At 44.0% G+C, this 18,254-nt stretch overlaps 1 protein-coding gene across 1 annotated transcript; it reads left to right on the top strand.

The window, feature by feature from the left end:
- The first annotated feature begins 506 nt into the window (after positions 1-506).
- LOC126542422 (uncharacterized) lies at positions 507-10,122 on the top strand. The gene is made up of 9 exons (XM_050189485.3): positions 507-705; positions 809-886; positions 969-1,016; positions 1,130-1,184; positions 1,255-1,344; positions 1,412-1,469; positions 1,638-1,704; positions 4,041-4,161; positions 9,927-10,122. The coding sequence occupies exons 1-9, from the start codon at positions 636-638 to the stop codon at positions 10,036-10,038; spliced, it is 699 nt and encodes a 232-aa protein (XP_050045442.2). The 5' UTR covers positions 507-635; the 3' UTR covers positions 10,039-10,122.
- Positions 10,123-18,254: the final 8,132 nt, after the last annotated feature.

The following is an 18,254-nucleotide window of genomic DNA, read 5'->3' on the forward strand; positions in this document are numbered from 1 at the left end:
TGACTACAGTGTGCTGTACCATGACGGCACGGCGCCCCTTAGGAAACTCCGAAACTCCCATAGACAGTGGCGCCAGATTTCCCTCTAGGTGTTGTAATGAGAAACTCTATGGCTGTGGCAGATAATTTAAAACAACATTAAGAAGTTAAGAAAAAAATTGTAAGAGCGAAAAGTTGGCAGCAATAATAATTCAGCATTGCTTTGTCAAACACGCAGCGATGGCTTGTTCGTAGCAACAAATGCCAATCTCGAAGGCCATGCTTCTGCATATTGCTAATACCGAACGCAAGTGAAAAAGAAACAAACCAAAACCCCGTAATGACAGCCATGCTTCAGACATTACTTGTTACATCGTTTGCTATCCCTCCTGCAAATTTTTGTTTATTTATTCATTCTATTGTTTGAAACTTCTCGGTACCGCGAAACGACTATCGCACCATATTTCTATTTTTTTTTTTACATAATGCTATGACGTGAAGCCGACCGACGCGACCTACGCGTCTGTCGGAGGAGGCTGCGTTCCGTGCGAGTGCCAGTGTAGAGGATATTAAACAGCAGACGACTATACAATAGGTTTGATAATCTTGTGAGGCGTTGCGAAGCCTCTGAGTATGAGTCAGTTGTAAATCCACATTATGACGGACGACAGAACAGAGAACTTCGCCGCTTCGCGCTTCGTCAGTCTCCTGGAAAGTGCCGCAGCGGGTGCGTTCGCTGCTCTTGTCTCGGTTGGCCGACACGCCTTCCGAAAGTTCATTGTTTGCCCATCGCATTGTTTGACGTGTTATCGGCTCACTTTTGCCTTTAGAGCGTGCGGTCGTGGAGCAGGACTTGCGGTCGCTGGAAACTCACAGCTCAGAACCTCTGAGAGATGAAATCTCGAGCGGTACGCATTCTTCCAGAATCACAAACAGCGCTAACCTTTGACTATGTTCGTTCCCATTTTTTATCACTTTTCATTTCTACAGTGGAAAATGAACTTGCTGCTCTGAAAACAAGACAAAACGGTGCTTTAGGTAAAGCTATACTTTTTTTCCTTACCCACATGATACTTTACCTGTCAAACTCGCGTTATGCGTTGGTATTTCACCCTTGCTCTGAACGGGATACTGTCTTTTTAATACCCCAGATGATCTTCACACATTGAAGGCTGCGGCTGACAGTCTGCAGACCCAATCTGAACAGTGAGTATGCTGTGCGTTTTTAGAATCTGTCTACAACTTCATGCCCTGATGACTGACCCTCACGTTGCAGGTTCGTGAAAGCAAACGAAGAAGCTTCTACGAGAATTATAGACCTCTCAACAAAAATTTTTCAGGAAAGGTCTTCAAGGCTTCAGAAATTGTGAGGTTTCCTTGCTGCCATGAGCTTTTGTTTTGTAAAGTAACCATTTTAACTTTTTCTTTTTCAGGACCACTTTTGAGCAGTATATCAATGGGATTCATAACGCGTTGGAAAAAATTGTATGGGTAAGAGACAACCTTATCTCGCAGCATTGGGTAGCATTAGTACTACTTGTGCTTTCTTGCTAGCTTGATGTAAATCAGAGCGATATCATTACACCAAATGTAGCCTTAGACCATAGTGATTGCGTTGAGTTCATATATGATGCTGTATTTTTTTCTCCTTTGTTTTAGACTCCAGAAGCTCTTGAAAGGTTGGCAGCAACCCTGAGGATGCAACTTCCAGAGTTAGAGCAGCGTTGTAAGTGATCTAGCATTGGACTGCTTAATGTACTGTCCATTTTTGCCCAGTTATTGTGCATGGCAAACATTTGTGATGAAAAATTAAACGTGCAGCTTTGCAGGACTTTAATGTGGTATTCTGCTTCCATCTATATAGCTTCCTCAAATTAGGAAGAAAAATTTATGATGAATCAATACAGTCACATGTTGTATTGACAGGTAACAAGTCCACTGAACGATATCAACCTCTTTTTAAAGCAGTGAATGGAGATAACAGGAGGAGCTGCTGAACGGTGCTTTTGCATCTCTGAAATGCCAGAGGATAAAATGAATATGCAGTAGCTGTGGCAGTTGAAGGAAAGATACTAAAGTGAATATGAAGCAGTGTGATACAAAACAAACAACACTTGGTGCATTCTAAAAGAAATTGTGCATAAACCATTGATAATGAGTTTCCGTTTAAACAAATAGCCGAACACTTTCAGAAAGCTTTTCGCTTTATTTTAGTGACTTTTCTATACTTTGTATCTCTTACAAACTTATGATTTCGTGCTCACTGTAATGCACCCATATACGCGATATGCACCTTGAATTTTCTGTTAACCACTGGGTGAAGTCTGCCTATCATGCTCTCAAGAAATGCGTGAACCAACAGTAGGACTGAAGCTTAGTTTTGCAGCACAGGAGCCCAATGCTCAAGCCATTAGGCCACAGTCACACGAATACTACTATCTTGCCAAAGTAGCTCTTTGGAATGTCTGGTGCATGTGTCACGTACCAGTCTCCTGCATTGTTCTCTTGTTGCAGCTACCACTTTGAGATGCTGTATTAGACTGCACTGACTTCGCAATCAGCCCATAAAAACGGTTAGATGCAGGGAAAGAAAACAAATTTGATAAGCCAAAGATAGCTACAGACTAGCACATTTACATCGAACGCCTGTACAATGAAATGACTTGTATAATGAAGGAATAATTCTGGTTCTGGTTCTATTGTGAGCTGTGCAGTGTGCAACATTATAAATATAATAAATGATTTCGAGGGCCCCAAGCACTTCGTTATAAAGTCGTTCGACTTTATTCACTTGAATAGTGGCAGTGCTAACAGTATTGAATATCGGACATTGCAACAGTGTTTCTGTGTCCCTTGGTTAATAAAAATTTTCTGTACGGTGAATTACAGGTGTGCGAAGCTTCATCGATTCAATTAGGAATGGCACAAGCAGTTCAGTTAGTATGGATCTCATAATAGAGGGCCACAGCTTTCTCTGCCTAACGTGCTCGGCCATTGTCTATATAACAGAAGTACTATACCACAATCACTACTATACTCCGTTTCATACTTTTAGCAGGCAACACATTAGAAGTGATGCAAGTAGTGTGGCTGTAGAAATCTCATTCGGCGTGTTTTGCAATAGTACAGTTTTTGATCTGCGATGCTTTCTATAGAATAACTATTTAAAATATTGCAACTTTTTGGCTAATACAACGTCAAATCATGTAATATTTGTGCAGCTTTGAGCTTCCTGTATGTGACATGCATGTTTTGTCCACAAGCGGCAGTAGTGCGCTGCATCTGCGGCTAACCAGTGTGCTGCAGCTGCAGCTTGCAGAAATTTGGTACTCTGCTTGTTCAGTGGTAGATAGGTTCAGATCTGAAACACACTCCTTGTGTTGATTTCGTGATATTTTGCATCATAAAATTGAGACATAATGTTACATCCAGCTACATTAAGTATATCTATACCTTTCATATGTGATGCACATCTCTTCGGTCATGAATGCATGCAATGAGAGAACTCTCTAGACTTTGCAGAGTTGCCTGTCATGTATGAAATGGAGTACAGTAAAAGAAAATGGAGCATTTTTAAAATGTGCTGTTCACTTGAGCTCCAAGAGAACTTGGTACTTGGGCTACCTGGCTGATGGCTGTTATCAGTTTACAGATGAATGCTTGACATTAAAGGGCGATGAAAACTATGTGTAATGAAAATGATGCAACAAAGGTGACATACAACAAAATGCAACATCTGTTGTACATGAACAACTTCCTATAGGCCATTTGGTACTCACTTTCGTTGGCCATTTCGTTTTTGCACAAGGATGCTGAAGAGACTGATAGCCTTTATCTTGCATATAAGGTGACACTACAAGATATCCTTCGGTGTTAAAAATCGATAGCCTTTTCTGTTTAGATTGTGTAAATTTCTTTGTTGGGAACGTTTCACACCGTCGGACGTTTTTGTCACGCGAGCCAAGACTTAACTTATGCAGCATTGTTGACTTTGGGGCCTGTTTACTGTAATGGGACAGATAGCAAATGGATAAAGTCTCATGTGACTTCTTATCTTTGCAGCTGCATGCTTGGATTCGCATCGAGAGAGCAAACGGGCTGAGCTGGATCAGTTGCAGGGGCAGAGCACTAACTGCTCGGCAGAAGATGTTGCATTTAAACCTGAGGAGCAGCAAGCAATCCTGTGAGTTCTGGTCCATGAAAGTGGTAGATGCACACATTAACTTCACTCCAACATTGCTTTCTTCAATAATGGAAGAGTTAAAGGAAACTGACTTCTGGAAATAGGAGGCGTTCATAGCAGGCGTCTGAAAAGGTCACTTTTAGTGTTTTAAACTATGGATCATAAATCATCAGGGTTGTGAGTGGTTAAAGTGATTCTGCCATCAGTATGAAATTCATTATTAGTATATTAGCACAGTATCTATTGCAAAATCTTCATGCCGAATAATGATAGCTTCATGTGCTCCAAGACCACACACCTGTTCACTTTACGACAGTAGCAAGGAAAACCCATGGTCATCATTTGCCACAATGTGTGGTAGGAATGACAGTCTGTCCCTGAGATATTGACACTTATACTTGTTTATCGGGCGACCGCATTTTCATTCTCTAGCAAATGTCACTCAGCGCAGGACGTGCCTGCATGTATCGGAAGGTAATAGAATGTTATCGATGGTTCTATCCACTGTCTGCTGTCACCGAACCTTCTGTAACCTGATTGCACGTATGTGTCACGTGAATGGTGTAGAACTTTCTGGAAGACATGCGTGCACCAGCGATAATTCTGGAACCTATGATGACTGATGTATGAAAGCCGACGTGCTTGACCCGCTGATCAGATTTTCCATCATCGCCGGCCGTGTTTGCTGCTATTGCTGTGCTTCGAGTGTAACTTGCTTTTGTGGGCACAAGTTCGCCCTTCGTCATTCACAGTTTTACCGCTGTATTATTCAGCCACTACCACGTGACATCTGGTGGAGGTGCTAGTGTACCCAATGCCCCCGCAAAGCCATGATCCAAGTCCGAACTACGAAGACAACACCAACGTTGCCAAGGGCCAGCAAGCTAGCTGCAGTCTGCAAGGACTGCCACCGGAGCACGGACATTTGCCTGAGACGACCAGGAAGAACAGCCACAATGGCAGCACCAGCGTCCCCCGTCAGGCTTCAACAACTGAGGGAGCCACCTGCCTTCCATGGAGCTTCATCGGAGGATCCAGAAACCTGACTCGACACTTTCAAAAGGATCTCTGTCTTCAACAACTGGACCTCTAGGGATAAGCTGCGTCATGTGTACATCTCCTTGAAGATGCCATGAGGACTTGGTTTGAGAACCAGGAATCCAACATTACAATGTGAGACCTGTTCTGCAGTAACTTCCTGAGTACCTTCACAAGCATCGTTTAGAAAGAAAGGGTCGAAGTTCTATTGGAAGCCTAAGTGCAGCTACCTAATGAGAATGTTGCCATCTTAACGGAAGAAATGAGCCGTTTATTCTGCCATATCAACCTGCAAATGTCCGATGAGAAGGTACGCCTACTCATGCATGGTGTGAAGGAAGAACATTTCGGCGTAATGATACGAAGCTCACTGAAAATCGTTGAAGCGCGACACAACCAACATTTAGAAAACACTGGAAATGCAGAAACGACAATTCAACTACCGCAGGAACTCAAAAAACTGCGCCAGAGTTCAGTCACTGGCCACCGACGACCTGTGTGAGACGATCAGAGCGGTTGTGTGGGAGGAGCTTCAGAAGTTGTTCCCTTCATCACAGCCTCAAGTGGCTTCGATTGCTGACGTCGTAAGTGAGGAGCTCTAACAATCACTCGCAGTCCCTCAATTGCCGCAGCCGCAAGCGATGACATACGCCGCTGTAGCCCACCGTCACGTTCCCCCTCTGTGCCCGCAGCAGGGCCCGGTAATACCACAGTTCCGTTGTCCACCACCGCCGCCGCCAGCACACCAACCCATCACCCTGTGCAACATTCCAAGGAAGACTGACGTTTGGTGTGCCCCTCACCCCCGTCCACTTCTACCATTGCCGGCCACATCTACCACCGATCGCCTTACCGCGAGATGGGACTGCGAGGGTTCGCCGTTGACGCACTGCGCACGCAGTAAGGCGAATGCCCATGTGACATCGCCGACTACCTCGCCGCTACGATTGAATACATCGAGGAAATTGTACAAACCAGCAGTGCGTTTGTCCTTTCGGATTCTGCTCAGTCTACCCCGACTACCATAGTTCCCAAACCAGACTTAGACATAGATTCAAGTCTCCCCATGAGTAAGCAGCAACAGCTCAGAAGTCTTCTCCGATGATTGCAAAGACTGCTTTTCGACGTCATCGAGGATTCGATGAACACCAGTTGCAAAGCATCGCATAATAACTGAAGAGTGCGCTCGACCGCTCCACCAAAGCCCTTACCAAGTTTCGACGTGAGAATGTGATGCTATAAGGCAACAAATAAACGAAATGCTGCATGACATCATCCAGCCGTCAAAAAGCCCATGGGCATCTCCTGTAGTCTTGGTGAAGAAAAAGGACGGAACCCTGCCTTTCTGTGTCGATTATCGTCGACTAAACAAGATCATGAAGATGGCCGTATGCCCCCTCCCACGGATAGACAACACATTAGATCAGCTCTGCAATGCTAAATACTTCTCATCAATGGATCTCAAGACTGGCTACTGGCAAATAGAAGTCGACGAGAGGGATCGCAAAAACACCACCTTCATCGCACCAGACGGCCTCTATGAGTTCAAGGTCATGCCGTTTGGACTGCTCAGCGCCTGGAAAGTCCCAGCCCGTCATGGACATGGTGTAAGCAGGATTGAAGTGGCAGACCTGTCTCGTTTACTTGGATGACGTCGTCTTCGCCAGAAATTTCGACGACCACATTACGCCGCTTTCGACAGTACTACAAGCCATCAAGTCATCAAGGCTCACTCTGAAGCCGAAAAGTGCCGCTTCGCTTACAACAAGCCACTGTTCCTGGGCCACATCATCAGAAAATCTGGAGTGCGCCTCAACCTGCAGAAGACAACTGCCTTCACAAAGTTCCAGCAGCTCATCAACAAGAAAGCAGTGCATAGATTCCTTGGCATGTGTGCCTACTACAGGCGCTTTATCTCACTGGCAGCAGCGAGATAAGCAACTATTAAATTTACTGATCACAACTCTCCTAGTCAAATCAACTTCCTCGACAGGACGGTCTACATAGAAAATGGAAAACTGAGAACTACACTTTAGTGGAAGCCTACGGATAGCCAGCAATATTTAGACTACAACAGTACTACAAGCAACACTTCAAGCAAGGAATTTTGGTCGGACAAGCAAAATGAATAAAAACAATCTGCAGCGAAGACAACGATTATATCCTCCACCTAAATGACCTTAAAACAATGCTAGCAGAAAGAAGCTATCCACAAATTGCTCTCGACAGAGCTTATAATGTCGCATCAAAATTGGAGAGACAGTTGGAATCAGCTAAGAAACAGCCTACACAAGAATCTGACAGATTGCCAGCCTTTATAACAATATTCTAATGCCTTCCCAAACATAAACAGCATCCTACGAAAATACCACCCAATATTATCAAGTAATGAGCATCTGAGAAAAGCATTCCCAGATGTACCAAAGGTTACCTATCACTGCAACAGAAACTTTAAAGACATGTTAGTGCACGCAAAAGTCGGCCGACATGATTCCCCCGTAATAAAAAGATGTTGTCGCCCCAGGTGCAAAGCCTGCAGGCACCTTCAACATTAAAGTTAAAGGTACTGCAAATAGTTATACACACTAGCTTTACTTCTATAAGTTCGAATGTGATTTATATGCTTGAATGTTCCTTTTGTAAGAAACAATATATCGGTCAAAAGGGACAATCAATGAACGTCTGATTAAACGGATATTGTGCGGACACAGTTAAAGAGCTTCCCAAAGCCGTCGCTGGGCATTTAAACCAACCAGCTCATAACTTTGATCAACTTAAGCTCTACATCTTAGTCAAATTTCCGTTATGAACGAGAAAGAAAATAGATTCATACCTTATCCGTAAGTTCAAGGCATTGAAACCAATAGGTATAAACGTTTCAAAAGGAGCTTTAGAGCTATTCGCTATGCTAAATTTCAAGCTATAGGCAACACTTAGTTTGGTTGCTTAGTGTTTTATTTTCCTCCCTTCCTTTCATTCTTTTCTTTTATTTATATGCTATTTATTCTATTTCAGTAACTTTTATATATATATATATATATATATATATATATATATATATATATATATATATATATATATATATATTTTTTTTTTTTCCTCACGAGCACCGTTTTTTGCCGCTCCTTTTATTATCTCTTTCAGACACACGATAGCCCACGACCTCTAGCGAAACGGATAATATTGCACCCCTCTATTGACATGTTGGCTGACACACGGCCGTGTCACCGACCTTGTGCCAGCACTCCTTTATTCTCAATTCTACACCCTCGCCACTAACACACCTTTGGTTGTTGCCGTACCCACCCGCCTTACCACATCTGCCCTTTAGAAGAACCCTACCTATGTGTACTGTGCCAAGGAAAACATATGTCACATTCAAAAAGACAAGTCCACTTGTCGAAACGTTGGCTCCCGCTTTTACCTGGTTCTCGTTTTGCTCATCATCCTGAATTTCCATCTCCTGCCTTCCCCATGTCTTTCCTGGTAACTGGGACTCATAACCTTACACAGTTTAAGTGCAGTTTGACACTAAATCTTAGATGTGGCTCTTTTTTATGTCACAACAAATTGTCCTACTTTGAACACAAATACTTAATCAAGGCGTTTTGGGTTATCTCGATTTTCTGCTTTTCTCTTGCCTTTGTCGTGTTGTACATGAGAAGTCGTGTGAGTATACTATGGCCAAACGCAAGGACAGCACGAAATGTACATGTCTCTGTAAAAAGCCATCTCTTTCTTGTTCTCGAGCCCTATTTTGCAGTGTGCCGCTAAACTTGGAACCGATGTGATTTTCGTTAGGCCCCTAATACGTGAACCCACAAGCTTCACAAGCAATTAAATTGACATTTGCTTGCTTTGTCAAACTATTCGCAGTTCACTAAATTTCGCTCAGCTTTTCAATGATGCCTCTGATGCAAGCATGCAAATCAACGCTTTCTTTGTGTGGTCACATTTTGGCAGAGGTGCAGCTTTTAGAGTTCTCTTAGCCGATGTACACTTGCCTACAAAACATGCCAGGGCACGCGAGAGCATGACCGCGCACCAGAGAGAGATAGTGCAGTTAGCACAGCCGCACGTCAAAGCAAGCCTGTGCACGTGCAGTGACTGCTAGATGCGTGACTGTATACTCACTGACAAAATATTGCAAGGCACGTGAGCGAAACCACGCTCACGTGCCTTGCAATATTTTGTCAGTGAGTATACCTTTCAAGGACCCTGTCTAAATTCCGAATTGTCGCCAACTTCTCCACAGCCACCGTAATCTATAGCCAGGGACTACTTCACTTGCAAAAACGAGCAAGACTAGATCCTCATGCAAGAGCTCACATAGCACGTCATACTGGTGTAGTCACATAGTGCCGTTGGAGCACTGCAATTGGATAATTAAATTTGGCTCACATTGATTAGCGCAAACAAATGACTTGGCTCATTTTCGACTAAAACACGATCTTCTAGCATGTTTTTACAGCCTAAAATGGCCCATTTTTATATAACCTGATTGTTTGGAGTGTTTGAAGGTCCAGCTTTGAATTCATGTGTTTCTGGCTTAGTTTCAGTTTTTGGATTTGGCTTGTTTTGAAATTAAGAAGAAAAAAATGAACGCTTCACATATACTGCTATTTCAACTATTTGTGCATGGTAAATAAGAAAAAGTGCATTGCCTGAATTTTGTTTGCAGGCACTACTGAATCACATTATCTTTGCCTTCTCTCTTCCCATTGCAGACAAATCTTCAGAGAAGAGGTCAGCAAACTTCAGACTATGCTTAGGCGTCTCACATTGCAGAAAAAGCACTTGAAGGAAGAGGTTGATCGTCTTTCACGTATGGGTAGTTAGCTCACCATAAATGACCATGCCCAACATGCCAAAGAGCCTGTGATAACTGCCACTAATCGCACTATACCTGGTGTACCTTAATTTATAGTCATATACATGACCTTGCTGAACTATTTTACTTTCTATAGATTGATGTAGCACTCAACTTTTGTTTTATTATACGTCATGGAAAATTACCATGATGAATGAAATAAAACATTCCAGCAAATTTGATGATTCACTGCTTTTTCCTAGGAAACATAAAAAGGCCTCTTGATGCATTTTATCACTGATAACAAGCTGGTGTTTACATGTTCACTAAAATGGGACCATTCAACTGAGTGCAGTTGCATGCCCCTATCTCTGCAGCTTGCCTGAAACAACAGTATGCTACTGCCATGTCAGTGTGCAGGCTAATTTAAGTGTTATGCAGCCTTTCTGTTTGTGCTGTCTGGACAAAGTGCATGGGCTGCTTCTTGCATCCAACATTGCAAAAGCACTATGTAGTGCTCCCGGTTCAGGCAAGTTGCACCTTGTTTTTTAGTGTGGTGCCCCACTTTTCCAGTGACAACATTCTGTGTACCACATCCCCGTCTCCACTGTGTTGCTTTACAGCTTTTGCACAATTAAGGCTAGCCTGTGGCTGCAGTGTTATGTAGGCAATAGCAAACATTCCATAGAAATTGGAAGTGTTATTGTGCTAAACTGCTGAAAGGAATTGCATGCACAAATCATCATGACCAAATTGCAGGCATTGGAAAATCATCAGAGAAGTTGCCACCAGAGAAGTTAGACAGCCTGTTGTACCACCTGATAACACAAGTGGAACAAGAACAAAGTAGAAATTTACCAGGGGTGTACTATAATGAATTGCAGTTATTTTTTTTCGGCGAACAGAAATTTGTTGCATATCTGTCTGAATGTCTACTTTCTCAACGTAATCACCCTGGACAGCAGCGCACTTCTCCCATCTGTGAGTCAGTCTTGCTAGGCCCTCCTATATTGACTTATTTGGATTGCTGCACATCCATGCCGAGACAATGCCTTGCAGCCCCTTTATATTAGCGATACGCTGACATTGCAGGAGTCATCTTCACGACTCCAAACAAGTTATAGCCGGAAGGGACCCAGTCGAGGGAACATAGTGGGTGCGGCACCACACGAAAGCCCATCGTGGCGAGTGCCTCGGTTGTTGCTCAACTGTTGTGGAGGCAGGCGTTATTGCACTGCAGGAGCTTGCCTTTCGCTGACTTCCCTGGCTCGATTTCCAGCCATCCATCCAATTATAGACGGATCTTTGGGATGCTGCCTGCTCGCCACACTGCCACAAGCTGCCAGTGAACCTCCACTCTCTTTCCACAAGAACCATCATATCCAGCGCTCCCCCTGCTAGTCATTCTCCAGGCTGTCCACTCGCCTGTTGATGTTTGGGCAACATGTGTGCTAACGACCACAAAACAGATGCTGCCAGCACGTGCTGCCGTGTGGTGCTGAAACAAGCTCTCCCATACTCGGTATAGGCACGCCAACAGATAAGGCGACTCGTGAAGTGAGGGAGATTCACTGGTGCAATTATGGTGTATGCCTCTTATTTCTGTTGTGCCACTGTCGAAACAAATCTGACAGCTATGTGCACTTGCAGAAACAGTTTTTTTAACATATTCGCTGGGCTATGAACCTGACTTGTTCGAACTACAGATCCCTCCGGCAGTATTCTGTACAGTGAGCGCACAGGTAAGCACTGAAACAAAAATTGAAGGCCAACTGCAGTGAAAGGGTGCTTCGTGGTAAAAAATTTCTTGTGGTGATGGTTTAGTTATTGAGAAAGCTCGATGCGAAATTTTTGGTTCGTTGTCTGAATGGTTGCCTCAGAAAAAAACTCAAAAATCTGTGTTCTGCATACTGAAACTGAAAGAAATGCTGCTATTACAGCTTGTTGGAATTGTTTATAGTTCAGAAACACTTTCGTACTGTGCTGAAAAGTGCTTCAGTACCCCTTTAAAATGCAAAAAAAAACAGCAACAAATGCCGTCAGAGTAGACGTAAATGTCAATATCGAATAGACATGCAGTGTGTAACCTGTATAAATACGAATACAGAAATGCACTGCATAACCTGCTCAAGTACAGATTGTTGCCAAGCTTTGCAGAAAATAAATTGACTATGAATAAAAGGGTGTGCATTGGTACTCTGGAGGGGATGATGATGAATCAACATTTATTGGGCCCGAAATAAATCGGTCGTGCACGCAGGCGCCAGACGGGGTGGTTCCCTAGTTACGGGACCCATATGTTCCCAGCAGCTCCTGCCCTGTCCGTTGGTAGGACAGGGCTGGATAACAAGGCCTCCCATCGCTCAAGGGGTTAGGGATTGGGGGTGTTGGTGGGAAGGGGAGGAGGGGAGGTCTTGAGTTCTGTGCACTCTGCCAAGACGTGCGGCAGGGTGCCCTTTTCTCTTTTGCAAAAAAGGACGGAGCATATCGTGTTCCGCAGGGTACATGCGGTTCGTCAGTACGGGATGTGCAAGTGATCCCGCGTGCGCTCGACGCAGGATCATCTGTTGTTGCCTGGTGAGTTTGGGGTGCGGTTCTGGCAGTCTGAACCTTACCTCTCGGTACATCCAGCTAATGTACCAAAATCTGGTAACTGGGTGCGGTAGCTCTTCTGGCTCATGCTTGGCCTGGATTGACCTTTCTTGGGCATGGTAGTCGGCGATGGTGTTGCCTGCTACCTGCGAGTGAGCCTGCGAGCTCTATGACTCTTCCTGGAGGCTTGCGCTTAAATAGAATGGCTCGGGCCACGTAGGAGATTAACCCCTTGCGAAAGCTTCCGTAGGCTGTCTTCGAGTCGGTGACCACGGTGTCCACGCTCGGCTGTGCGAGTGCGAGGGCCGCGGCCGCTTCTTTGGCAACTGCGGGGTTTGTTGTCTTCAGGGACGTGCTGACGATGAGCCTGTCTTTTGACGTAACCACCACCGCTGCATGGTCACTGTGTTTTCGGAGCGAGGTGTCCGTGTAGAGGACTGTGGGGTTCTCTTCCAGCTTCCGGGCTTTGGCTTAGGCCCGCACGGTGTGCCTCTTGTCGTCCTTGCCCTAAGAAGTTCCCTAAGTAGGAGGCATTTAGGACTATATCCTGTAGCACAGCATGAAACATTGCTCAACTGCAATGCAGTGCTAGATTAATAGCAATGTTTTACAGCATGCAGTGTTTCAACAGCCAGGTGCTCAAACATGTTCAGTCTTGTAAGCCACGTTTCAAGTAAAACTACAATGCGACATGGATAAAGCAGGGCATGTAAACGACAAGGGCGATTGCAGACTTGCAACAAAGAAAGTTCAATATCTGCGATCGTCCCTGTTGTTTATTTGCTTCACATTGTCCAAATTCAACTTCATGGTATTGCTTGAAGCTTTATATGCACCAACAATGCTACAAGGCTGATACAATGACCTACTATGTTTTATCACAGTAGCACTTGTATGGACATTCCAAGCGAGTGTTTGCTGTTGCTGTAAGGTTTGGTATGAAGTTATAATTTGATAAGATCCTATCAGTGCCATGTGTTATATGCTGTGGGTGCTAGGATGAGCGAAGAAGGATGGTGGCTTGATGCGTGCTGTCCTGGGGGGCCACATGCTTAAGCACACGCAAGAGTGGGAGGGTGAAGTTAAGCAATCTGTAACATGACCAAGCGTGCGCTAGGGAGGCAGATGAGCACGCTTCTCCCCTAGCCCGGCTGTGGCTATGTGTAGCTGTCCTTGCAGCTGACTGCATCTGCGGTCCGAGCACCCTATCTTGGAGATAACAGGCAGTGGGTGCAGAGTATGGTTGAGCTGAGATAACACATGGCTTCATGTATGCTGTTATCCCGCGTTCCTGTGGTGTTGGAGGTTGCGCAATCTCTAGTTTTGGGGATGCAGTGAAGTGAGAGGCAGTTTGAAGAGTCTTTTGCTCCCCGAGGCCAGCGATTTTTGTTGTGCCAGCGTTGGGACAGCGAGTGTTCACGGTCATCGAATGAAACCTGTTCATGCTTGCTGTGCATGCGTGACACCATGCTATTGTTAATTAAATTAGCAAGTGAATGTTTACTGCAATTTACGCAGCCGATAAAGCTACAAACCTTGCTTCGCATAGTGTAGTTGTCTGGTGTACTTTGCTATCACTATCAACGCTTTGCCTTTTGGGCCAAACTACACCTTTTTACTAGCCATTGTGACTGGATTAAATGTCTTTGTTGCTCTTATAGTTCCAGGTTTTGCCTAGATTTTCTTGCAGATAATCTAAAAATGTCCAAAAAATATATTATAGCCAAGCACTAAAGGTAACTTTTTTAGTGACATGAAATTTTGTTCTCCACATTACCCCATTGCAGCTCTGGAAAATGCTCCACAGGGAAAAAATATTGAGGCAGTCTTACCGCAATGCATTACTAGCACATGTTTGGGTAAAAAAATAAAAGTTAGAAACTTTAACTGAATGGCGCAATGTTAAATATTAGTTGTACAACAAACCTTTGAAATGTTGCGAGATTTGTAGTGCGAGAAATTCTTTAGCAGAAGCTTTATTTTACGTAATAAACTGCACATCCAGCTGAGGGTTAATGTGGGATTTACTTTTGCATGGGGTCCTGCTGTTGCTGACATCATCGTAGTGAAGGCAGGTATGTCCCTCTGTGGTGCTCTTTACAAAAATGCGGTAGATGGAATTAAGTACATGGACAAAGCTTATTTCTGATCACTCTATCATCCGCCCTGATTGCTTAGTGGCTATGGTGTTGGGCTGCTAAGCACGAGGTCGCAGGATCGAATCCTGGCCACGGCGGGTACATTTCGATGGGAGCGAAATGCGAAAACACCTGTGTACTTAGATTTAGGTGCACGTTAAAAAACCCTGGTGGTCCAGATTATTAGAGTCCCTCACTACAGCGTGCTTTATAATCAAATCGTGGTTCTGGCATGTAAAACCCCCATAATTTTTTTTATCACACTATCTTATACAGAGGTCTACATGCTGAAATTCGGTATTCATTTTGTTCAAATTGCAGTTATTTGTGATTGTCTCTTTTCAGCCAACCTGTTCACTACTTCCATTGAGCACTTTATTTTAGAGTGACGGAAAGCTTAGCAAGTTGGTATGTATTTGTGATACTGAAATGCAGGCGTGCAAAACACTAATGCAAAAGGAGGAACAACAAGAACGTTTGTGTTGCTCTTCCTTTTTATAGTGTGTGTGTTGTATATGTGTAGTGTAGTCACATTTGTGCACCCTGTGCGATGAAGCCAAGTTTTAACTGTTGAGTCTCTTGCATACTGCTTTTCTATACCATGAAGCACTTCCCCCCACTTCCCTCCCCACTATTGTTTTTTCTATTAAATTCTATTTAACCTTTATTCTATCCTAATAACCACCTGATTCCTGGCTTATCACCCATAGTGAGTTGTGCAATTTTGGTTGCGCCCAAAACAAAGATTTGCGGCCGGCACATCATTGCCTTGGTTGCTTTTGTATTGATAAGCCCTACATAACATTTATTCCTACAGGGAAAGTTCGCACTGCATGAAGATTGTGTTGCAGTGTCTGCACTTGTAAGCATCTGTAAAATGCATTTCTTTCATAGAACTTTAGTCTGTGTGATGAAATATGGTAAACCTGCCGCAACAGTTTGATCCACTGTAAGGCATCTCGGGACTCAAAGGGGAAAGAGGGAGGGGGACACCTACCATGTTGCAGATAACATAAAAGTGCTTTTGCTGTGACGAAAGCGCAAAACTGGGTTTGCTGTGTCGGCCCTTTTCGTTGCACTGAATTCGTCATGGTGTAGTTGTCAGATCATCTTCATACCTTACCTTTGTCGTATGTTGAGGAAAAACAGAAAAAATTTGGCAGCTTCGCCTGAAGGGCAAAGCATTGACAGCAATAGGAAGATTTAGAATTGCACTTGAACTCCTTGCATGGTGTTCCAACTATAAGCGAGTGCGACATGTTAAAGTGATGCAGCAAGCAGGGCAACTGCTGCTGGGTAGAAAGAAGAGTATCCTGGCAGCTACCAGGCATCTCGCAACGCTGACCTGACGAGGAGCGGCACCAGTAGCATTGGAGGCGTTGAACCTCAGTGGTGCACGAGATGAAATGAAGTAGAAATCATTGGCATTTAGTCGGCGCCCAGTGAAATACTATATAACATTAACTTGACATTATTGTCAGCTCAGCAGGAATGTTAGTGTGCTTATAATGTGCATTTGCACAATCCTCATGCCAGCAGTGGAAGGCAGAGCACTGTCCTGGCTGCCCCTCTAAGCAGATTGAATGGAGCGTTGATGGCACTGCCACCTTGCTTTGACATTTTTGCAACTGTGTGCCAATTTGTGTGGAGTCTTGCATCCCAGATTCTGGGAGTCCATGCACATATTTTGGAGGCCACAAAGACTACGCAGTGTGCACCACAATAAAGTTCTTCTTGAGAAGACACTGTTCACTGTGACGGCCTGGTACTGTCACAGTGAACAAGTTCAGAGCCAAAGGAATTGCTGAAATTTGCCATTTATTCTGTGTCCCAGTCATTTTCCTTTTTGTTGAAATGCTTGATTTGCATGTTTGGATTAACACAGTCATCTGACATCAGTAAATATGTTAAAGCCATGGTATCCTGGAGCTGAACGGAAAGCCTACAACTCCTCACGCAGACATATAACATGGCTAGTTTAGAAGAACCTTTTGCTGGGCGAGTTGGTGCACGGCTATGTTTTAGGAATAGTTGCACCTAAGAAAGAATGAACACAGGAAAAAACGAGGTAGACAAAGAGAGCACAAACTGGTTTGTGTTGAATCTGCATATATAGGCAGTGTTCACATGTGACAAAAAAAAAAGGAAGGGGGGAAATGAGGAGGAGAGGGCAAATCAAGCCTGCCTCATGTCAACACAAGCTGCGCCGGAAATTGTTTTCAGCATGATATAAGGCAACAGAAGCATCACTTTATGCGTCATCGCCCTTTTCCTTGATCTGAAAAGCTTGTAAAAGCTCGCGAGCTATTTTATTCTCGCTTCTGCCTAGAATCTTAATTTTGTTGAACAGTGGTCTACATCCTTTGCATACAATGCAATGAGCGGGCAAGTGTGCTCCTTCTCTTTTCCTAGTTGACAATGCATGCTCCCCTGTGTGTTCATTAACGCAGCGCCCTGTTTGGCCCGCATATACTTGTCCACATTTTAGCGGGATTTGATATACCACGTCTGTGGCACATTTCACGAAAGTTTCAGCATGCTTTATTCTCGAACTGCTTCGTCAAGCTCCTTCTCCACTTATCCTCGGACATAACCCAGGGAACTTATTTGGGGCAGAGAAAAACCACAAAGGCACCATGCCTTTTTCCCACTTTTTTTAATGTTGTGGGTGGCTTTGTGCATATATGGCACAACTGTGGGTTTCTTTCTGAGCAAGCATTCAGTGCTGGTGCCACGTTTTTCTTTTTTTACCTTCTTAAGAATGTTCTCGGCCACTGCTGCGATGACCTCGCAGGAGAAGCCGGCTGAAAGCAGCCTGTTAATTTGATCATGAAAACTGTCTTGCATTGCATGCGGGCATGATATTGTAAGAGCAGATTCGAGGCACGAACTTGCAATTGCCCTCTTAACTATCTTCAAATGTGCAGAATCATAAGTTAAAAGCTCTTCCTGTGCTCGTGGTGCATAACGCCAGCAGATATGATGCGAGCCGAACTGCAATTTAAGATCTAAAAAGTGCAACGAACCGTTAGTAGGAAGTTCGTGTGTGGAAGCCAACCCCTTTCCATATTGTCGAAAAAGAGTTGTACTGCTCACTGAATCAGTACAGGTCAAGGTACTTTGTTTGGCTACAACAATTAAAAAGTCGTCAACATGTCTAAAAGCCTTAAGTGCCCCCTGGTTAGAAAACTCATGATTCAGCGAGCGGTCAATGTCAGCTAAAGATATATCGCACAGGATTGGGGTGACACAAGAATCAATACAAATGCCCTGCCGTCGAATGTAAAAGTAATCGCTAAAAGATATAAAGATGGCTTGCAAATAAAATTTGAGCAATGACTTGAAGCTATCTACTGGTACTGCGGAGTTCTGAAACCCTATTTCACCATTCTTTTCAATGCATTCTCTGATGGCTATGAACAATTCATCATGAGGCACCGAATAAAATAAAACCTCCACATCAACAGAAAAAAACGTAGCCAACATGAGCATTGGCATTCAAGAAACGTACATCA

The sequence above is a fragment of the Dermacentor andersoni genome, chromosome 2 (genome assembly GCF_023375885.2).
Source record: "Dermacentor andersoni chromosome 2, qqDerAnde1_hic_scaffold, whole genome shotgun sequence".
Lineage (NCBI taxonomy): Eukaryota > Metazoa > Arthropoda > Arachnida > Ixodida > Ixodidae > Dermacentor > Dermacentor andersoni.